General features: G+C 40.9%; 1 protein-coding gene and 1 long non-coding RNA gene across 2 annotated transcripts in view; one reads left to right on the top strand and one right to left on the bottom strand.

Annotated features, from left to right (window-relative positions):
• The window catches only part of Kpna4 (karyopherin (importin) alpha 4), a 54,872-nt gene extending 49,514 nt beyond the window's left edge, over positions 1-5,358 (top strand). The window contains exons 16-17 of the mRNA NM_008467.4: positions 735-829; positions 3,392-5,358. Coding sequence (NP_032493.1) covers positions 735-829; positions 3,392-3,490 — 194 coding nt within the window. The 3' untranslated portion in view covers positions 3,491-5,358. The remainder of the gene's footprint in view (positions 1-734; positions 830-3,391) is intronic.
• Positions 5,359-12,328: 6,970 nt separating this feature from the next.
• 9630025h16rik lies at positions 12,329-16,717 on the bottom strand. The gene is made up of 2 exons (XR_867356.3): positions 16,511-16,717; positions 12,329-12,659 (listed from the first exon to the last, which is right to left on the bottom strand). It is a non-coding gene; the product is annotated as an RIKEN cDNA 9630025H16 gene (long non-coding RNA).
• Between the last annotated feature and the right edge of the window lie 7,273 nt (positions 16,718-23,990).

The raw sequence follows: 23,990 nt of genomic DNA, 5'->3' as shown, positions 1-23,990 counted from the left end.
TTTTTAGATTTATTTATTTATTATATGTAAGTATACTGTAGCTGTCTTCAGACACTCCAGAAGAGGGAGTCAGATCTTGTTACGGATGGTTGTGAGCCACCATGTGGGTGCTGGGATTTGAACTCCAGACCTTCGGAAGAGCAGTCGGGTGCTCTTTCCCACTAAGCCATCTCACCAGCCCTCCAGTAGTCTTTAAATTATCTCTCTGTAAAGCATGTTTGAAAACTTAGTGTATATGTGCTTTTTAATGCGCTGCCTATGACTTGATAGACATCCTGAGGTTCAGTTCTCCTTCCCCTGAAAGACTGTGGTTGGCTTGATTGTTTTCAGTGAGCATCACAGAATCATTATGTTAATTGCCCGTATCTTCAGTTTCTTTTTCATAGATATTAAAGGGCTGGACAGATGCTAGAAAGAATATGTGCTCGTCTATTTTTAATAATCAAAAGTAATTTTACACTTTTTGTGAACATTGCTCTGTAATTTACTTGATAGATATCACATTATTAATTGGCACATTTACATGCTGTTGCTCAGATGGTCAGTCTCTTTAAGGTAAATGTCCTCTATCTACATGCATGAAATCTCAGTTTAAGACTCATCAGTGGAATAGATCCCTAAACACTATAACCCAGAAATTTTACAGTACAAAGATTGCATTATGTGTTTCAAGGTTACTGTAACTTGTAGCAGTACATTAATTATCATTGTTGACTTCATAAAATTTATTGCAGGACTGGAGAAAATTGAACAACTTCAGAATCATGAAAATGAGGACATCTACAAATTGGCCTATGAGATCATTGACCAGTTCTTCTCTTCAGATGATGTACTTAATATCTTTATAGTTTTCTTAGTTTTATATGCTAAGCAAATCTGAATGGAAAAATATAGTAAACTAGGATGTATGTATAAGATTTTTTTGCAATAGAGTTCTAATAGGTACGTGACAATAATATTACTGTCTTTGAAAACAAATGTCAGTATTTTTAAATCCCTTTAGAACATTAACTCAAGAACAAAACAATAAGAATTTTTGTTGCAAGAGAGTTTCAGGACCGTCAGGGCTACACAGAGAAACCCTGCCTCAAAAAACAAACAAAAAACAAAAAGAATGTTTTTTGCACTGGATAAGCTGGTTTCTCTCCAGTTCTCATGCTTTTAAGTTGGTGATAACATGTCTATAAACAAAGTAGAAAGTAGTGATACCAAACATAATGGCATTCAACTGTAATTCCACCACTTCAGAGCTAATGCAGAAGAAAAACTAAGAAGTGAATTGGAGGCTGTTTCTTAGCTGTGTAGTAATTTCAAGGCCAGCCTGGATTATGTGAGACTCTGTCTCAAAAAAGAAATCAGATGGCAAGCAAACAAACCCAATAGTACTAGTATAACCTATAATAAGTCCTTAATCCATATGTTCAAATGTAATTTTTATTGGTGGCTAAAAACAAATAAGATGAAGAAACAAGATGAGCACAGTAAATCATGAAAATGAAATGTACTGTACAGTGTGATAGGGAGTGTTACAAAGTAAGATTTATTCATAGTACCACCAAATGACAGTTGTAAGCAAAGGCGTGTCTATTTGGTTGGGGTTTGTTAGAAAATGTTTTGCTATGTATGCCTGGCTGTCCTTTGAACTTTGAGCAGTCTTCCCGCCTAACCTTCCAATGCTCATTCTGAGTATAAGGCCCGTACCACTACACCCTATGTGAATTATGTTTCCAACTTTTCAAGATAGAAGTTTCAGGGCTAGAGAACTGGATTGGGGACAGGATGTTAAGAGAGCTCTGGCTCCTCTTCCAGAGAACCCAGGTTCATTCAATTCCCAGCTCCCACTTAGTGGCTCACAACCATCTGTAGCTCTAATTCCAGGGAATCCAAGGCTGCCCTCTTGCTTCCATGAGTACCAGCTACCCCTGTGGTTCACAGACATACATGCAGGCAAAATACCCATGTACATAACCTAAATTTTTAAGAACTCTAGTTTCATAACACATTTCCATATTACCAAAAAGAGTAAAGTATTAGAAAAAGAAAATCATGGGCCGTTAGGAATGCCCTCACTAGGACTAAAGGGGGTTCATAGGGTAAAGGCTGACAATCTGAATTCAGGACCTAGAACCATCCTATGTGATGGCAAGCACCCCAACTACCCCAAGTTGTTGTCTGACCTCCACATGTGTACCATGTGGCATTCACCCACACACAATAAATACATACATACATATATGCATACATGCAAATATAGAGAAACAGGCTGGAGATTTCACTCAGCAGTTACAGAAGCGGAGGACCAACTCCCCCAAGTTGTCCTCTGACCTCCACATGTGTACCATGTGGCATATGCTCCCACATGATGGATGGATGGATGATGGATAGATGCAAGCAAATATTGAAAACCAGCCTGCAGAGTTCAGTTAGCAGTTAAGGGCAAATGTTGCTCTTGTGGTAGACCCACTGGTTTCTAACACCCACATGATAAATCTAAACAGAAAAAGAAATGTCCACACTAAATCTTATTTAAATATACAGTTAAATACATCATAAATAAAGTCCAGACAAAGCGTACTCTTAAGGAAAGATAGCCTTACTCCTGTCTCCGTTTATTTATTTGTTTGTTTGTTTGTTTTGTTTTTGCTGTTCAAGAATGGGTTTCTTTATGTAACAGATCTTGCTGTCCTGGAACTTGTGCTTGTAGACCAGGCTGGCCTCAAATTCATAGAGATCCACTTGCCTCTGCCTCCCGAGTTTTGGGATTAAGGCATGCACTACCACCATCACCCAAGTATTCAATTTGGAAGTTCTAAGTTGTAGTTGAGAATAACAAAGTTATACAGTTCTAAAAGTATAAATAGAGAACATTTAGTTTTGCTAGCACATGTTTATTTGAAGATTTGGGTTGTGCTTTTTGAGACAAGCTCTTGTTGTGTGGCCCTGGATGTCCTGGAACTCACCATGTAGATAAAACTCGGTAGAAAATAAATGATAGTCCTTCTGCTTTCCCTTCCCAAGTGCGGAGGTCAGTGCATGTGCCACCATGTCTTCCAAGTATAAGAGAGTATACTGTCTTATACTTTCCTAAATATAAGCAGAATTACAGTGAGTACCAGTATTTACCCTCTCCGTTTAGAATCTGGGGCCATTTCCAATTTTCTTTTTCAAGAAAATAGTTTCCATCATATATTCTTGTTTCTTCACATCCCTTAAGGAAAGGAGTTTACAAAGTGTTTCAGCTTTCTAAAGGATGGTTGTACATTCAGGGCACACACTCATCACTTAGATGTGGTCTGTGTTTTTAGAGGGTAATGGAAATATTACTGTGATTCAATTTTTATATACTTTAAAGCTAATCATTTCATTGGTTTTTTTCCCTCTTTTCCTTCAGATTGATGAAGATCCTAGCCTTGTTCCAGAGTCAGTTCAAGGTGGAACATTTGGTTTCAATTCATCGACCAATGTACCAACAGAGGGGTTCCAGTTTTAGGAAGATGTTGTGGAGGTTAGGTACAATGCAGCACCGAGAAACATATATATATATACACATATATATAAAAAGGGTTGATCCATCAAGCTTGGCTCATGGGATCTGCTGCTGCATTAAATCGGGAGAGAAAATGTGAAGATTTCATTTGGAACCACAGAAAATGCCCAAATGAGGTCAAGGTGGCGAGTGGGTGCGAGTGAGAATGAGTGGCAATGTAAGGAAAACTTGACACGAATGCTTATTTAGGTTGAGAGGAAAGGGCTACAGGTCACAGGTCTTCGGTGCCTGAGACGGAGCATTGACTTACTCTATCAATTGAGAAGTGAAATGCCATCATCATCAAGCCTTGTAAGCATAAAAGCGATGCCCATATAAGTCAAGGAAATGAGCCCAGGCCTCGCTGTGAAGCAGTGTGTGAATGGACAGTGTTGAATGGGTGTCTGGCTCCGTGCTAGAGAGCCAGGTTCATCTTTCAAATCTAGGGCTCTTCGCGCATGAAGCAGACTCCTAGTCCTGGGGTGACTGTGTAACGAGAGTATGGTTGTGGTGCTGTATGTGGACGCATGCAAGCTTGATTTGCCTTCAGGGGGCTGATAACAGACCTAGTAGATCATCAAAGTGAGATCGATCACAAGTGTTAATGTACACTGGACATGAAAACAAAGACCGGTTTAGCAGCAGACATTGGTTTACTCTGCAGCCTGTGTTTTCTATTCTCCCTCTACCTTATCCCCCACCCCCACCCCACCCCACCCCTTTTTTATTTAGTTTTATTTACTTTACCTAGTATGGCTTTTTTAGTTGCTTCTCAAGTCAGAAAACTTCAGGAAGGTTTCCCTGTGCATTTGCACCAGATGAGTGTTTGATGCTATGAAAAGCTTTCCATATCATCAAAACTAATTTGTGTAGATTTTTGCATGAAAAAAATCATAAATTTCCCTCACAATAGACTGTGTTGCAGTACACAAGTTGCCATAATAGTATAAAATGTGCTTTTAAAGCCATTCTTTTCATTTTCAGAGATAACATAAAGATCTTTGCATGAAGTAAATCTACAGCATAGTTCATTTTTAGATTTTGTTGAGTCCTGTAAAGAAGAAAAGTTTCAGTTGTGATAGAATACCGTGCTGTGTTTAAATGTTAACTTGTTTTCAAACTTTGTTTTCTATGAAAATGATATGGAAACTTCTAAAATGGAATTTGGTGCATATGTACTGCTGAATAAAGACCGATGAAGAGGTTTGAGTAGATGTACAAATCAAGTAATGGTTTGAACACCTTTAATAATATGCCTAATCTGTTTAATTGTTTTAGAATCTTTTTATCTTAGATGTAGGCAGCCATGAACAATCTATTTTGAGCCACTTTAGGGAGAAAAACTTTGTATTTTTAAAACTTGCATAAAAATTATGCAAGTGGTTTTTATAAATTGGAATAATACCTCAGTTTTGAGGTTATGCACACTAAATTAAATATGTCATAAATTAATTTGTACAAAAAGAACTCTTTATAAGGTGGCTCATTGTAGGAAATCCTGTGCCTTCCCCTTTGAGCACAAGTGTTGCATGAACAACAGTTTGCTATAAGAAACATACCAGGTTAGCCACCATTAGCATCTATATCTACTTTGTGTTTAAAAATCAACTGGTAATTCTGAAACACTGTAGAATGGATAAAAATTATTTTGTGATCATAACTCTTTGTTGAACTAGAGTATTTTTGCAGCATTCCTTGTCATCAAAAACATGGTTAAACTTTAAAACTAGAAGCAGCAGAAAACTAGCTTGTAAAATTTATTCAAGTAGAGTACAGGCTAGGCTGTCTTGGGGAAATAAACATTAAAACTTAAAGCAATGTTTTACAAGGGGCGTGTGTGTGGTGTGTGGATTTCTTTTTCTATTTAATGTTTTTAAGAGTATACCTCAATGGCTCCTTTTAGCTTCTTATCTGTCTTAAGCCTTTTTCCTAGAACCATCATGAGACATGTCATAAGCCCTGTAATTTCATTCTGGGGGTATTAGTATTTCAGTTCACAGAACTTGTTCAGTTGACACCATCTACAAATGCAGTCTCCCTGTTGACACTAACCAAGGCTTTGACCTTCCTTCACTTTCTCCAGTCAAGAGGATTAAGAGACAGCTTGAGTTATATTTTAAATATTGACATAGCCAACATGTGGCTCCAAATGACAAAGTGCATACAAGGCCTTTTTTTTTTCCAGAAAGCTTAAATTCTGATTCTTTTTCAGTGAACAGTAATCAGTGCACTTGTAGTAGGCCAGCTATACAGAATAGTTATCCATGTATATATATATATAAAGAATCCTGGTAGGTAGCTGAGCATGTAATTCTAGCTCTTCTAGGCAGGAGAATTACCAAGTTCAAATCCAGCCTGGGCTTTATTGTCATAAGACCCTGCTTCAGAAATTAATGTGTAGGAGCAATATTCCTGTCTCTAAGGGCTACCTGAAGGTCTAATTATTTGTCTAAATAAGGCCTAACTATGATCTATATAGGACATTGGGGTTTTTTTTTTTTCCTAGAATTCTAAGGTGTGCTTTTGTATATCTTGAAATTTGTCCCACATAAACAACTTTTTAAAGATTCTCCAATGATCTAGGAAATTGATTTAATTTGAACAGAAATCATTATTATATCTATAAGAGGGAAATAGAGTAGTAATTCTAATAAGCTAAATGTTCTTAATTTTCATGATCTTAAACTGCCATTTTTGACATCAAGCCCCTTTCAAGTACTAAAACAATGAGACTATTATGTTAAGTATGAGTAGTATGTGTTTATTTTATAATTTTGAAAGGCATCAGTAATTGTGTGTAATGGTGAACCTGATATTTTCTGTATTTGCACTGGGCCAAATCTATAGCATTGAAGCTATCTACACACCATTAAGATGCACCAGGAAAGTTTAGTTAGGGTTACCTTGACTGCACCTCATAGGGTTGAAGGTACTTCTTGCTTTTTTTTCTTTAAGGTCTAAAATGACTGGGTTTGTTGTAATATCAGTATAATTCATGGAACCCTTTTCCAATTCTTTGTTGTTTCAGATTCAACAAAAGTTAGAAATAAGTTTTTGTCTTTTAAGTCTATAACTAATTACCTCAAGCTTGTTGCCCTAGAACATGACATATGTTTGTTTCACAGTTTCTGTAGGTCAAAAATCTTTAAGTTTGGTTAGAGTCTCTTCTCAGGGCCTTACAAGTCTGAATTTCATCTGAAGCGAGGGCTCTTTCTCTGTGCGTTCATGTGACACAATCCATTTCCTTGTAGCAATAGAGCTCCTGGCTGCTTGCTTCTTTAAGACTAGCAGGAGCCTCTCTGATCTCAGGGGAAGCCTGTGCCCTCTTTTGAAGGGCTGGCTTGGTAAGGTCAGGTCACTCGTTTCCGGGGTAATTTCTCTTTCGATTAAAGCCCAAACTTTCATTATACTTGCAAAGTCCTTACACATTTGATGCATTCTGGTCCATGACAAGAGATATTGTCAGTTAGATTAACAGATTCTGTCCTGTAGCCAGAAGGTATTGTACAAGGTTTGTATACCAGGTTGTCTACGTATTACTACAGAGTATCACAATTGGGACAATTTAAAAGTGATTACCCCCGCACAGTATAAGCTACATTTTTTTGTTAAGATTACCTGTGAGAGACTATCAAAAATTCTGGTTCAGTTTCCCTCCAAAGTACATATACATGCAGTTTCCATGAGGTGTTGGGATTTCTAGGAGCTCCTAAGCTACACAGTGAAGTGATTTATTCTAACCTCTTACAGAGTTATGAGAGGAGGATCTGTCCACAGTCACATAGTGTAAAGGACCAGGTTAAAGCCTCGGTTTCTACTTCCACTGTTAGGCAGGGTTTCAAGTTACTATTTAAATTTGTAAATCAATGCACAGCAAACACTTAGTCAAACCTTTTTAATGTTTAAATTTTTATTTTTAAATTATTGCCAACAATGTTAGAAGCCTAATATATATTTGATATTTGAGTGTCCTTACACCTTTTTTTATGTGGTTAACTTATTGGCAAGATTTATTACATATTGCATAATGTAAAGAAATACAGATGACCCTTCAATATTATCCAAATACCTTAATAGCAAATCTGCTTAAAATTCAGCCTTCAAATGCTTTAATTGTAAACTTGTTAAATAACCACAAAACACATTAAAACCTGTTCTTTTTAGGGCTGGGGATACAGTTCAGTTGTATGGCCCTTGTCAAGCATGTGAGAAGCCTAGCACTGCAAATATATGTATGAGAGAAGGGGTGTGTGTATGTGTACATATATATGAATATTCATAGGTGTGGTTTATTTAAAATACATGCATAAATGTTGCTGTATAGGTGTCCTAATTAAGTCACAGTGTGCATTGATGGCCATAGTAGAACCTTTTTTATAGAGGTTACACTGACTACGTTGCTGAGACGGGCCTCTGTCTCCTTTCTCTGCTCATACCATCTTCATGCCTCAGCCTCTGCATGCTACTGCATTTTCCTATGTAGTGCACATTAACTCTTAATAAATGATGCTGTAGGGCTGGTGAGATGGCTCAATGGAAAAGAGCACTGACTGCTCTTCCAAAGGTCCTGAGTTCAAATCCTAGCAACCACATGATGGCTCACAGATGGTTATCTGTAATGAGATCTGATGCCCTCTTCTGGTGTGTCTAAAGACAGCTACAGTGTACTTACGTATAACAATAAATAAATGTTTAAAAGGATGCTGTAAAGCCCAGCACTGTGATCAGAAGTAGTTGTCTACTGGACTTATTATTAAATGCTGCACTAGTCATATGAGAAAAAAAGAACTAACATGCCCCCCCCCCAAGCCCCAGAAATTAACCCAGCAATTCCATTAACTTGAATAGTCCTAAAAATAGCAGGCCCTTTAAATAATAAAAGGTTTGCTCTGGATGTCTGTGTCAAGCTCTTCTTTTTCTGACTTTAATAGCTTCTGCTTTGTGAGACCAGCTGAGTATACAGGAAAGTGCCTCCCACCAGGGCCACAGCAGTCAGTCCCTTGTGGTTCCTGCTCCTGCCCTGTTTCTTGCCTTTTCTCTACAAATTTCATCTCCTCTGTATCGGGAAGTATATTGCCTTCTCCAGGTTACTTAGTTTTCCCAATCGATCAGTTCTAGTTGTAATATTTGTAAAGATATTTGGGGCCTCACAAGATGGCTCACAGGTTTATTTTATCCAACAACAAGCCTGATGCAAGTTGGATCCCTGGAATCCACATGGTAGAAGGAGAGAACTGATTCTTGAAGGTTGCCCTCTGACCTCCACAAGTGTGCCCCCATTACTTACACACTAAAATATTAAGAACTGACCTTTTCTATCCTATTTTTCCTTAACTGTATTTGACTTCTGCTCTGGATAGCTCTGTTGGACTGATTTTGACTTTCTTGTAGTAATTGAATACCCCATACAGAGTAAATTTTAAAGAGGTTCGAGTTGGATCCAGGGTCAGGGGCTGCATCTAGTGATGGCTGTCCTCTGGTGATCACGTATATCATATGACAAGAGGTGGTGCGATAGTGTGTATATTAGTGTTCTTTTACCTGATGTCTTCTTACCCCACAAACCTTGCTTCAAGGGGCTCTAATGACCATGGAAAATCTAGTGACCTTGTCTAACCTTATCATGTCCAGATGTTCCACCTTTAAAACTGATAGATAAGTTGTCACCCTTAATAACTCAATGTGTAAAGGCTTGGGAGACATACAACAGCAGTAGCAAATGAACTCTTGACTATAGTTGCTAATTTTACCCAATGTTTCCTCCAATCTGCTTTTTACTCTAATTTGAAACAACTATTTGGAATAGCTAATAATCTACATGTTTTTATGGTAAACTCAATCTGGTTATTTGCCTTCCAGATAATCCCCTCAGTGTCCCTCTCCATTCCTCGAAGCCCTTTCTCATTAGTATATACCTGCCTTTTTATCGTGTGTGTGAGTGTGTGTGCTAGCATGCTAAACACCACTGAGCTACATCCCCAGCCTGCCTTTTTATTGTTTAAGCATACCGTAATACTAACTCTCTGACTTAAGAGTGTCTTTTTCCAAAGAAATGTGGAAACTTTCCATAATCTGACTCATAATTGATGGGATGTTCTAGATAACCTCTCCCACAGTATTAAGGGTTTTATCTCTGGTCAACCCTGCATGAAACACAGCTATCAGGTATTCTGAATAGCTTCTACCTCTAGCCATTTCCCCTTAGGTTTGCCAATGTGCTGCCTTTGTAAACAGGTGAAGTCTTCAACAAATCTAGTACCTCCCAGTACTGCAGGTGTAACTGCTGCAGTTCTGCCACATCTGTATTCCCATTGCTGGCCTACTGCTCTTTAACACAGTGCTGCCTCTGGCCATCTTAAACATTTAACCTGAGGCATTATATATGTAATAGAGCTGGTACAGAAATAACTTTGATTCTCCATTGAACTAGTGGAGGATTGTTATCTAAATAGTAGCTTTGTTCTGATCTGAATCCACTGTGGCTAGAGGTGCTAAGAGTACTGCAAACTTTGTCTTATCACTATTCCTGTAGTCCTTGTGTCCCCTGGAAGCAGGGAGTAAGGGAGAACTTATCTCATTTGTATCCTGGTTTTTCTCAACTCTTGTCCCTTGAATATTTTAAACCTATGACCTTCAGGAAGTCAGGAATATAGCTAAGGCTATCTCCCATCCTTGCCATCCCCATTAACGCTCATTTTGCAATACGTGTTTTGTGTTGATGGTGATTTTTTCAGTCTGTAGTGTCTGTTCACTCATTGCTTTCACACCTGCGTTTCTTGTCTTTCTCCTGCTAGATTGTAAGCTCCTTAAGGGCAAGGTCAGCATATCAGCAACGCTCTGTAAACATGAACGTGCCTGAATTCTGTGGGCACTCAATAAAAGTGTGTGATAATGATGCAACTTCTCACATGACTACCTAAAAGTCTTTTCAACTTGAATTTTTAAAATTTCCCTCACTACTTCAAATCTAGGGCCTTTCTGTAGGAAGGAGAGAAACATTACTCCTTCATAGAGGAAAGCTTGTTCCTTTTCTCCACGTCCAATCTGGATGTCTGGCATCCACAGGATATCGATTTGGGTCCTCATGTGTTTTACAAATACCAGTTTATATACTCTGAAGCAGAACCTGTGTCTTCTAAGATTAATAGTATAGCTCTTTTGAAGTGTTATTTATTGAAATAATTTTCAATTGTCATAGATTATGCACAAAGAACCCAAATCATAAAGGTGAGTAATGATTTACTATGAAACTGGTTGATGGTGCTGATTGACCACATAATTACAAGTTTGTCTGGACAGGTGATCAACATGACCCTGACCTCTGCCTCTATAGCCACTTAAATATACCACCTCTTTGGGGCGTGGGGGGGGGGGGTCCCAGGTTTGTTTTTTTGTTTTTTAGAAAAGGTCTTGCTTTATGACCCAGAATGGTCTCAAATCCAAAATCTTCCTTCACCTCCCAAGTGTTAGGATTACAGGTGTGCTCTGTCATACCCAGCCTTTACTGTACACTTCTACAAGATCTTTATAAAAGCTCTCATACTCTAGCACAGGTTTTAGAAGAAGAAAAACATAACATTGTTGTACTTAAGTGATTAGAGCACTGCTTAATATACACAAGGCCCTAGATTCAGTGCCCACAAGTAGGAAGTAAGTCTTACAGAATTTCTTTTGACTATGCAAACCTTTAAGTCCAGCAGATTAAATCCAAGTAGAGGCAGGCAGATTTCTAATTTGAAGGTCAGTCTGGTCTGTAGGCTGAGTTCTTGGACAGCCAGAACTACAAAATGAGATCCTTTCTCAAGGATAAGGTGAGGAGGTGGGGTTTATATATTGCTGATAATAGTAAGAATCATGTAGCTATTGACAAGGACATAAAATATTCTTGGGGGGGGATTCTTTCGTTACTTATTTGCTTCTTTGGGGTACAAAGCAATCCTGGGGCTTTCCACTCGCTAACAAGTGCTCTATCACTTAACTAACCGCATCCTCAGCCCTTCACATACTCTTTAAATGAGTGACTATATGAGGGAGGAAAGGATAGATCCCAGAAGTGGAGAGAGTCAGAAAGTCTCCAAGGAAAGTGAGGACTAAACACAGCAAGAATATTGAGAAGGAGCCAGGCTGAGCAACACAAGGGTTTTGGAGGTGTGGTTTGGGAATCTTAAGGAATATCTTCACTTTGGTTCTTTAAGTAAATTTGTCAATTTGGTTGTGAGATAAGACTGAAGACAAGAACACTGGGGAAGCTTTTAGAGCAGTTGGTCATTAAGAGTTTGCCTGAGTATAGCATTGTGAAGTTGAAATAATGAAATGGGGTGACCTACAACACATGGGGTCTTGGGGAGGTCAGCAAGTTTTATCTCAAAGTTCCAGATCCAGTTTGTCCTGTTGTGTGGTGCCATGTCAACATTTTTCTTTATAAGCTGGTTCAGTATTAAGCCTTATCCTAGCTCTAAAGTGCCACCGCAGAACTGTTTACATGACACTTGGGAGCTCCAGCTGATCATTTTCATCACTGGAACCCAGTGGCCCTTGGAAAGCATCTCCTGTGCTTTCTTAACTTAGAGCAGTTCAAACAAGCCATTTCTGCAGGGTGTCATATAGAAGTGATGAAAGTGTTCAGACTATGTGCAAGGGCTAACTTCATATTCCGAATTAAATTAGAGAACACTTTAAATGCTTCTGTAGAAAATCAGTGAAATCTCAATGTATAAACTCAACTAGAAAACAAGTTTAAAATTACCCACACATTGCAGACAACTTCATAGGGAAAAAAACATAAGCAGAAAATCTTTCATGTATTGTAGAAGATGTTCAGCATCTTTAATCACAAGAAATATGTCCAAAAATGTTTCGATACTCTTGTCATTGAAGTGGCTTGCTGCTAAGGATGCCTAATGGGATACTACATTCAACTTGTTTGAAAGTATTGCAGTGTCTAGGGATGTTATATGTGCACTTTACTTTGCAATCAAACAGTCCCACCCCTACATAGTTGCTCAAGTGAAGTGAGGACTTTAGCCACATAAAAGGCCTGTACTTGAATACTTGGAGCTTTGTTATCCACAGTTGGTCCAAACTGGAATCAGTTCATTCGATTGGTGCATCAATGTAACAGACTAGCACTCTCCTGCAAGAAGAAAGGGATACAAGGTAGGACATGAGTGCACTTCAGGAAAGGTTGTGCAGACTGTAGGAAGTCAGGTCCAAACTGAAAAGCACTGAGCAGCAGGTGTGCAGTGGGGAGGCCCATACGGACCTTGAGGGAGAGTGGACAGAATTTCCTTGTAAAATTCATAGAATTACATCTAAAAAGTGAGGAGTTGATTGTATTATTTGTTGTTGCTTTTCGAGACATGGCTTCACCCAATAGCATGAACTTGCATCACTCTTTTGTCAATCCAGCCCCATCATGTGCTACATTTACAGCACGGTTTATGCTTCGATTTTAAAATGCTGCTGTTGGAAACTGAAGAGCTTAATGGTAGATCACTTGCCATAAGCTTGATATTGGACAGGAAAGTGGGAGGAGTGAACAGAAGTGGAGAAATGGGACTTAAATTAAAGGTTAAACAAGTTTTTGAAAGACATTTAATGTTTAAATAGAAACACGTATTGTGGTGAACAGGGTCATTATATTAGATTTTATGATTTTATTTGGTTTTGATGTTTTTCTTAGACTGGGTTTCTCTATGTTGGCCTGGGACTCACTATGTAGACCAAGTTGGTCTCTACCTTCAAAGCAGTCCTCCTTCCTCTGCTTCCCTACTGCTGGGATTATAAGGCATGCGTCAGTACACAGCAGAAAGCAGTTTTAAGTTTTAGATCCTGCAAGTGTTTTGTATATTTTTTTCTTCCATAGTTATTTTGCCACCACAAGGTGGCAGTATTAAAGGCTTTTAATAGAAGCACATGTTTTACAAACTTGTCTCATGCCATGCTATTTTATTTTGTCTCTATTTTCTAAGGGCTCAATTGAGGATTGAAAATGTGTGAAATATATTTTCATACAATGTATTTTGGGGAAGCCACATAGATATTCTCTTATTTACTAATTGTATCTTTCTCATCTGTTTTGTTGCGTTTGCTTTCATTGAAGAACTACAGCCCATGTGAGGAACAAGAAACAGCATGAAAGGCTGTAACAAGTGGTTCAGCCTTCCTGGCCCACAAGGCTACTTCCAAGCCTGAAATGATTCACCAACACCATCCCATACAGATCAGTGATCGCCAAGGTTTTGTGGTGGTGGTGATTTGATTCCCTGGCTACTCTGAACCCACTGCATAGGCAGGCCTCAAACTCAGAGTTCTACCAAGCCTCTGCCTCCTGTGCTGAGATTAACGTTGTGTGCCAACACCTGGTAGCTTTATTTTTCTATAGATTTTTTGTTTTGTGGTTCTTGGTGGTGGTTTGGTTTGCATTTGGGTTAGGTTAGGTTTGGTTTGGTTTGGTTTGGTTTTTTTCCTGACTTTCCAGAAACTTAGTCTGTAGACCCACCAACCTCTGCCGCCCCAAGTTCTGGAACGAGGCATGCGCCACCACAACCATTTCTCTTTTTAACCTTTAAGCTTCTGAGTTTTACCAACTTTAGATATTATGCTTTAACTGTAACATGAAAGACAGAGGACTTAAAATTTGAGCTCATTAAAATTTGAGTATTAAAAAATACTTTCCGGGCTAGAGAGATGGTTCAGCAGTTTAGAGGACTAACTGCTCTTTCAGAGATTGAGTTCAATTCCCAGCAACCATGCGGTGGTCCACAGCATCTATAATGAGATCTGATGCCCTCTTCTGGTGTGTCTGAAGACAGCAACAGTGGATTCACATACATAAATAAACCTTTAAAAAAATATATTTTCTACTCTCTTTCTTAGAATGTTTACCAAGGTATTTTTAAGAGTTTTATTGGTTCCCTTTTTCTTTTGGGGGTTGCAGGGAGTTCAGGATCAAACCGAGGGTCTTAGACATGCTAGGCCAACATTGAACAATGAACTATCCCCAGTCCTGTACTCTATATGTAATCCTTTCTGTCTATTGTTTCTGTTTTCTTTATCTCTGAACTCTTGGGTTTATAAACAGATATCATTTCCTCATCACACTTCCCTTTTTCTATCTCACTTGAGACTTCACAAGAGTTACTATAACTAGTGTGGATTCATTCTGTTTGGCTGGCATGTGTTTTTATAGATTTTGGCAATATTCTGGGGCCTTTTTTCTTTGATAATGTTTTCTCTCTTTGGAACATAAAGGCTGAAATTTTTCCTTCTGTGTAGTGTTAGAGATCAAACCCAGGTAACTCATGAATGCTGGGAGACACTACTCTGCACAACATCCCTGCCTCCCACCCTCTACCTCCAGCATTCTTAGAGACTTCCACATTTACACCATCTACTTAGCCTTCTACTGATCTCTTTTGCATGTCAGTAATTATAAATGTAAATGGGACACTGTTATACTGGAAGATGTCAGCTTGAATTTTGATACCAGAGAAAACAGTGCCTAACTTCAAAGGATAGACTACTCTTACTAGTAGCTAATATGGCTGCTGACTTTAAAGCCAGAACTCATTTACCATTCCAAAGATCCTAGGGCCCTTAACAGTTAAATCTATACTGCCTGTGTTTATGTTTTATAAGCAGAAAAACAATGACTAAATGACAGCATCTATCTATGACATGGTTTCTTTTTTGTTGGTTTGTTTTTGTTTTATTTTTGGTTTAGCTAGGTTTGGTTTGGTTTGGTTTGGTTTGGTTTGGTTTGGTTTGGTTTGGGGATTTTTGAGATACCATTTCTCTGTAGCTGTAGCTGTCCCGGAACTCACAATGTAGACCAGGCTGGCCTCGAACTCAAGAGATCTCCCTACCTTTGCCTCCCAAGGTGTGTACCACGACCGATGGGTTTGGTTTGTTGAATATTTTAAACAGTTGAAAATTAATCCTCAGAAAAAAGTCCTTTGAAAATGTGCTTTTTGATAATGTACCTGTCACCAAAGACCTATGTAAACAAAGCTGCCAAGTTCTGCTGGTGCCTGGGGCTTGAACATGGCCCCCTTATTCAGTTATATCTTCACTAGCTTTCTGGTTTTGATTGTTTCCTTTACTGCCTGAGCTTGGATGTCATGGAACTTGGCAGTTTGGACCATATTGGCCTTGAACTCAGAGATTTTCATGCCTCTGTTTCCTTAGTGCTGGATTAAAGGTATGTACCACCATGCCTGGACCTAAACTTTTCTTTAATTCTTTTCACAAGATAGAAGCTTAGCTGGGTGGGATCTTGCCCAGAGGCCCCACTCCCTTTAATGCCACTTAAATCTTTAATCTATTATCTCCCTGAACACAATATTTAGCTCCATACCACTTTCTAGTGCCCCTTTAATCGTTGAACCATATATTTTGTATTTTTCCTTTCTCAGCTTGGAATGTTTGATTAAAATGCTCTTCATGAGAGTAAACCATAATACAGAATCTATTTTAGGCTGTTTTGAGATATCTTTTGCCAATGCAATTAATCTAAATCTCTTCACCTTAGTCTTAGATGGACTGTTCAGACAAGGGCAAAAAGCAGCCACATTCTTCACCAAATTATCATGAGAAAAGTCTTTAGGCAACAAACTAAAAATATTCTCTTAAACTTTGAACCAGGCCCCCACAGTCGAAATCACTGTCAGCACCACTGGCTTCCATGTTCCCACTAGTCTGGCCCGTTAAGTCCAACTTAAGCATTCTAGTGTTTCCTAATCCAAAGTCCCCAATCTGCATTTCTTCAAACAAACATATTCAGGCCTATCAGAACAATACCCAGCCCCTGGTTCCAACTTCTGTCTTACAGTTTTATTGCTATGAAGAGATACCTAGACCATGGCAACTCTTATAAAGGACAACATTTAACATAATTTTTAACATAATTAACATTTATTTTTAACATAATTATGTTAACATTTATGCCTAACATAATTAACATTTAACAGGAAACTGGCTTACAGTTTTAGAGGTTTAGTCCAATATCATCACTGTGGGATGCATGACTGCATCCAGGCAGACTTGGCGCTGGAGAAGGAGCTAGAGTTCTACATCTTGATTCATAGGCAGCAAAAGGGGACTGAGTCAGCACTGAGAGTAGCTTCAGTATATATGAGACTTCAAAGCCAGCCTCAACACTGACACTTCCTCCAACAAGGGCACGCCTACTCTAAGGCCACAACCCCTAATAGTGCCCCAAACACATGAGTCTCTGGGAGTGGACAACCAGTGATGGGTTTAATTTGAAGCCCATACCACGATGGGGAGCATACCGAAGACAGGTTGAGAACAGAAGTACAAATTTAAGTCAGTGTTACCAATGTCTAAATACTTTAATGTATAACAACATTAAAAAAAAAAAAGATTTGTTCTGTCCTACTCCTTTGACTAATATGTTTTGGGTTTTTGTTGGTTTTCTTGGTTTGTTTGGTTTTTTGTTGTTGTTGTTGTTGTTTGGGTTTTTTTTTTTTTTTTTTTTTTTTTTTGGTTTTGGTTTTGGGGGTTTGGTTTGTTTGTTTGGTTGGTTGGTTTTTCAAGACAGGGTTTCTCTGTGCAGCCCTGTCTGTCCTGGAACTCACTTTGTAGTCGAGGCTGGCCTCGAACTCAGAAATCTGCCTGCCTCTGCCTCCCAAGTGCTGGGATTAAAGGCATGTGCCACCACTGCCCGGCGACTAATACGTTTTTTGTGATGCTGTTGCTTCATAACACCCCATAACTGGCATCTTTGTAATCTTCAGGAAGGCTGAGCTCTAATTTAGGGTTCTTCCTCTATAGCAGAAGAGAGAAGTAGTGTAAAAAGAGTCAGTCCCCAACATTTAGCCAACCCTGTACCACTGGGCTTTTCTTCCTTATTCTTCATGGGTCTTATTATATTGTCCCAGCTGGTCTTGGCCTTAGATTTAGGAAGCCTCCCATTACTTAGCCTGTGGAGTAGCTGGGATTATAGAACACACAACTACATCAACATCCACCCTGATTCATATCTGTTACTGCAGTCTTTCCCCTGGCTGTGGATGCCCCAGTGAAGATCATGTGCATACTCTAGAAATGAGCTTAGAATGTCTACAGAAATTAGGGGTCCTACTACATAAAGCATGGCCCAGAAGACAGGACAGGCATTTTCTCAGAGATCTCTTACTCTTGTGCTAAAGTGTGGCTGAAGAAGATCCAGAGTGGACCCCTGTAAGCAAGGATACTGTGTAGAAAGAGGTTCCTCTACTCTAGTTCTTCCTGAAGTTTTCTTTGATGTATGTAGACCACTTTGACTTCACCTTTGCCTTTCATGTTTCCAGTGCATTCACTACCAATATCACCCATTTGAGCAGTATCTATCTGTTTGTCTGTCTGTCCCATCCATCCATCCATCCATCCATCCATCCATCCATCCATCCATCCATCTATATATCTTCTGGTTTTGGTGCTGAGGATTAAATCCAGGACCTCACATATTTAGCAAATAGTCTACCAAGAAGCCACACTTGAGAGTCTTAACTATATATTCAGTGTGTTGTTACTTATTTCCTAAGAGTATGACAGTAGGGGGTTGGTCTGGTGCAGCTACGTTTTCAAATACTAAATACTTGGCCCCTAAGATCTGGTTTCCCTAACCAGGAGACCCTCATGTACATCAAATGATGCTATGTAAACCTTGCCCACCAAGTTATCTCTGGTTGATTAAAAAAAAGATGTCTACAGGGGCCTGGAGAGATGGCTCAGTGGTTAAGAGCACTGACTGCTCTTCCAGAGATCCTGAGTTCATTTCCCAGCAACCACATGGTGGCTCACAACCATCTGTAATGGGATTTGATGCCCTCTTCGGGTTTGTCTGAGGACAGCTACAGTGCACTCATAAATAAATTAAGAAAAAGAAAAAGATGTCTACAGCCTGGGCTGGGAAGAAGAGAAGAGGGTGGCAAAGGTTCCCAGGCTTGGGGTCTAAGTCAAAGACCATGAGGAGAGAGCCAGAGAGAAGGAGGGAAGGTTGCCATGGGGTAGGTAGACTGTGAGCACATGGCTGATAGAGTAGCAGTGGCCTAGGTGGAGCATGGCAAGTTGTATCTCAGGGGTCACCACAGGGAAGCAGAATAGCATAGAGGGTTGATATCTGCCCAGCTCTAATGCTCCAACGCTTATCCTAAATCTAAAGGTCTCTGCGTCCTTTATTTGGGAACTAAATGATCTGATTTGGGGTAGGAATCCTAATAGATATTTAAAGGTAGTAAAGGGGCTGTAGCAAACCCCCAGAATCATTACAACATACGGCCTGCCTGGCTTCCTAGGAAAGGGAGAATGGGTTGGCAAAGGTGCAAAATATCTCAATCACAATTACATTTCATGGAATGTCAGAAGAACAGACGGTGTTCCTAACAGCCATCAGCCTAGCCCCCAGTCCTGAAAAGACTGTAAAAGCACACACTTTTCTCCCACGTTTCTAGTCTAGCCGTCTCTGCGCTTTGGCTGTTCGCAGAATGTGGCTGCCCCTATATAGCAAGACAGCAGTAATCAGTGAAGAGCTGTCACTGCCTCTGCACCTCCCTGGCTCTCAGTGTCACCTCTCAAGACAGTTACTGTCCACTGAAAGATGTTGCTCATTAGACCTAGATGGGGCTCAAAGTTGAAGTGACCCTTCGTGGAAAGCCTTCTATCCTAGACACCGCACTGACCAAGGAAGGCCGTCTCTTGGCTTAGTTCTAAGGGGCTATCTCAGCCTCCTGTCTTGGTGAGTCCTTGCCAGGTCAGTCCCCAGCTAGGAAGTGCTGTCATGTTCTGTCATCTGCCTCTCATCATCAAGAACATTCCCTGTTCCCTCTCAGGTTACCCAGCTTTCCCTTTTCTTCCTACTCACCCGTTCCTCCGTTGTCCTCTTCCACCTCCTCCTCTTCCTCTTCCTCTTCCTCTCCCTCCTCTTTCTCCTTCTGTTCTTCTTCCTCCTCCTCCTCCTCTTCTTCCATCTCTTCCTCTTTTTCCCATCTCCATTTCCTCCTTTCTTCCAGTTCCTTTTCTTCTGATCCTGTGTCTCCCAAGCAATGAAGTCTAGGCCCTGCCCATAGTTCCACTGGGTATGTTAGGAAGACTGTGAATGTAGCAGTAAGAGGCAAGCGAGACCGATACACACATTTAATCCCAGCACTCCGGAGGCAGAGGCAGGTGGTACTCTGTGATTTCAAGGCCAACCTGGTCCTTAAAGTGAGTTCCAGGACATCCAGACTGTCACACTGAGAACTTCGTTTTGAAGAACAAAAACAAAGAAAGAAAGAAGAGGAGGGGGGAGGAAGGGAAGGGAAGGGAAGGGAGGGTAAGGAAGGGGAAGGGGAAAAGAGGGAAACAAAGAGGGAAACAAAGAGGGGAAGGGGAAAGAGGGAAGGGGAAAGGGAAAAAGAAGGGAAAAGGGAAAGGGAAGAAGGGAAGGGAAAAGGAAAAAGAAAGGAAAAGAAAAGGAGAAAGAAAGGAAGAAAGAGAGAAAGAAGGAATACATCACTTGGAACTAGAGAGATGGCTCAGCAGTTGAGAGCTCTTAATTGCTTTTCAAAGGACCAAGTTCAGTACCCAGCAGTAATAGCTACTGGCTTACAATTGCCTGTCCCTTCAGTTGTAGGGATCGGATACCTCTGGCCTCCATAGGCATCTGTAACCTGCGCGCGCGCACACACACACACACACACACACACACACACACACTTTAAAATAATAAAACAAGCCAAGCATTATGGGACACACCCAGCACTTGGGAGACAGCAGTCAATGGATCTTAGTTCAAGGCCAGGCTGGACTACACAGTGAATTACAGGCCAGCCAAGGCTACATAGAAATACCATGTGTCAAAAAAGCAGAACAAAACAAAACAAAAATGGGTTCCATGAAATTAAAATAATAATAATAATGTGTGTGTGTGTGCGCGCACTTGCTTTTAAGATCACTTCCCTCAAACTGAAGAACAAATGGATACACAGAAAGCATTAAGATACCATAGGCTTTACTTTGCCTACAATGTATACAACATCTTAATAGGTCAGCAGCTGATGGCTAACATTAATATGACCATCAGTTAGTAGCAGGACTTTGAACTACCAAACCCTCTTCCTGACAAGAGCCTTAATTGGAGCAATCATTTTGTTTTGAGGCTTTGTTTTAATCTTCAACACAGCAGTAGAATTTCAGGATGAAAAGTGTGCAACACTGACTAAGTTTTCTTAAGCTCTTTTCAGTGGGAAAATTGTCCCCTCTCTTTCTTCTTGGATTGGATCCTTTATTAGCATCGCTTTCATTTGGAGTCACTATGCAACATAAAGAGCAGCATTCACATAACCCATTTCCCCCACGGTGACTAAAGCCTTTTGCTTGGTGACTACAGTCTGGGAAGAGTAGTGCAATCTTGAAAAGATGGATTTAAGAGCTTGCCTGTCAGGCCTCCTGGGCTCACCTTTCCAGCACCTTGGGGCCTTGTTTCCTAGCCTTGAGATTAAACAGTGTATCTGTTCTTTTCTTGAATCTAATGAATCTAAGGGTGGGGAGGACATGGAATGAAGGCAGGAAGAAGGGAGGCACAGGGACTCAAACCCTGGTTTCTCCACAGCAATGGCCCTGACCTTTCATGCCAGAAATGGGGTGGGGAGATTCTTCAGTCTCCAAATGAAGATTTTTTTTTTTAAGTAATGAAAAGATGACAGACATTTAGCTGCTTCCGTGTGTGCTGATACAGACATGCAGCAATCTTCACACATTTGAAGCACTTCCAGGTTCCACAGAGCCTGGCAAGAGCAAGTCCTTGGACCTGGAGGACATTCAGAGACTGATGCTCCCCTTTGGTGTATGAGAAAAAACAGAGGCCCAGAAAGAAGAGTACAGAGCAAGGTAGGGCAGAGCAGAGGGCCAGTCCATTCTCTCTGCTGCCGAATGCTACTACCAAAGCTGATGGAGTCTCTTGGACATTCTTCAAAGGCCATCTGGGGTCTCACTGTGTGTGGGCACGATTTGGGCACAGTTCTATTCTCAGCAAAGCTCTGGTGAGACATCGGTAAGTGCAGGGAGAAGAGGGGGGGTGGCTTGTAGGAAGAGCTTACAGACCTCCACAGACCATGCCTTTGTGGTGTGGTTAGAACATGGAGAAATGATGGGAGGAGAAGACAAGAAAGAGTTAGGAGACTAGAGAGGGCTGTGGGGTTAGGTCTTGAAGGTACGTTTAAACTGGTCGAGAGCCAGAAAAAGGTTCTGAGCAAGATAGAGACCTGGCATGTTTTATACTTCAGGAAAACTGCTCAGGGGGCTAGGAGGATATAGTGGTAGAGAGCTTGCCTAATTTGCACAAGGTCATGAGTTTAATCCACAGCTCTGGTGCCGGGAGGGCAAGGGGGAGAGGACTTGTATCTTCAAGCCAAGATAGCTTCTAGGGTCATACATAGGCTGAACATGGTGGCCTCCTCCAGGACCATCAAGTGGCTATTTGAGGTGCAAAAGTTTCTACTTTCTGGATGTGCTATAATGAGAAACAGAGGCGAACACTGTCTTGGAGGGAAGCAGAACTCCAGGTGAGAACTCCAGATAGGAATTCCAAGCAGGTCCTGTCAAGAGGACAGCCTCTTGTGGCTTGCCAGTTCTGTCTAGTGAAGAGGGAGTAGACTCGAGAGACCTCTGTTTTTGGAGTGAAATGATGAAGGGTAATGGTGTGGCTCGCTCCTATGGTGATGGAGACCATAGGTGAAGAGCTAGTTGGTGGGGGAAACCGTGAGTTGGGACCTGGAGACATCCGTGATGATGTGTTGTTCACAGGGCGGTTCCCTTGTGGCTCTGGAGTGAAAAAGAGAGGTCTGAACTGCAGCTCTGAGTCGAGATTTCAACATAGCTGATAACCTCTAAGGTTGCTGACTGGAAGCTGCTAGCTTTCACAGTGGGAGTTGGGTTGAAGACACTGCTGTTCCTGGTTCTCCCCTTCTCCTCAAAGACAAGTCAAAGTCTATGGATGTAGTGGGAATGGCTGCATTTCAACTTGTCATCTTAGCGTCTGGGATTGGCTGGTTAACAGCACCCATGCTGTCCTTACATGCTGGCACATGTACACACCTAACTGTCACAGCCTCACTTATCAGGTCCCCACAGGCTGGGCCCACCCAGGCTGCTCAGAGTGGTTTGGCAGCTCAGTAGATCAGGGTGTGACCAAGAGGATGTTTAGGTGCTGGCTCCACCTCTGTACTTCACAGCAAGGAAGGGAAGGTGTTTGATAGGAGAAAAAGAACAGAAAAGCAAGATGCCAATGAATAAAGGGAAAAAAGCCATAAACATACTCGATTAGTGTGTGTTGCTAACATTTCTCTTTGGAAGGCTCTTTTGTAAGAAGAGCAAACATGGGTAAAATTTTAAAATTGAACTTGTTTATTTTTGTATGTGTATGGTGTACATGTGAGGTGGTGTGTGCACCTGGCTGGTCAGAACACAATCAGCTGGGCCTCACATCACTGTGAGAATGAGTTCTCGTTCTCTACCACGCGGCCCCTGTGAATCAAACCCAGGTCATGATGCTTGAAGACAACCATCGCCTTTACCTGTTGAGCCATCTTGACAGCCCTGGGATAGAGTTTAAGCCTGGGCATTAGTGCAGAAGGCTTTGAATCTTAGTACACATCAGAATCTTCCTGCTGCGCCATGAAAGCATGCCACTGCCCACCACCCCCCAGAGCTCCTGAATCACTAGGTCTGGGTACTACCCAAGAGTTTGTGCACATGTCTGGTTGGAGCAGCTGCAGCAAGTTTCAAGACTAAAATTTGAGAACTCTCTGCTTACAAAATGGATGGAGTTTGTTACCTGAGCAACCAATGGGAAGAATTTGGTATTACAGAAAGGGGAGGTACAGAGGCACAGAGGAAAGCAGCAGGAACACGGGAGGGTGGTGATACAATCCTCCAGCGTTGGTAAAGGTTTGAAATGGGGTATGTTTGGGTGAAGGGATTCTTTATAGAGTCCTGGCTTCTGGGATGGCAGATAGGTGGGACAGATGTCACCCATGCCACAAATGAGACCGGAAACTTATGGGAATTTTCAGAACTCTTAGGGGACCGTTTGGATGAAGGTCATTACAAGAATTTCAGCCAGTTAGCGGTACATGCCTAGCATCAAGGAGAGGAAGCCAGGAGGATTATAAGTTTGAGGCCTACTGGGTTACACAGTGGGACTCTTTTCCAAAAACGTAAAAACAAAGGAGTTGCATTTTAAAATCCAAGGAGTAAGCCAGGTGGTGGTGGTGGTGAAGGCCTTTAATCCCAGCACTCAGGAGGCAGAGGCAGGCGGATTTCTGTGAGTTCAAGGCAAGCCTGGTCTACAGAGTGAGTTCCAGGACAGCCAGGGCCACACAGAGAAACCCTGTCATGGGCAAAACAAAAAACAAAAAAAAAAAAAACACCAACAAACAATCAACCCCACCCCCAAAAGAACCCTAAAAACAAAACAAGG

Source organism: Mus musculus, chromosome 3 (genome assembly GCF_000001635.26).
Source record: "Mus musculus strain C57BL/6J chromosome 3, GRCm38.p6 C57BL/6J".
Taxonomy (NCBI): domain Eukaryota; kingdom Metazoa; phylum Chordata; class Mammalia; order Rodentia; family Muridae; genus Mus; species Mus musculus.
Note: the sequence above shows the minus strand (reverse complement) of the source record. Positions and strands in the feature narration are given on the sequence as shown.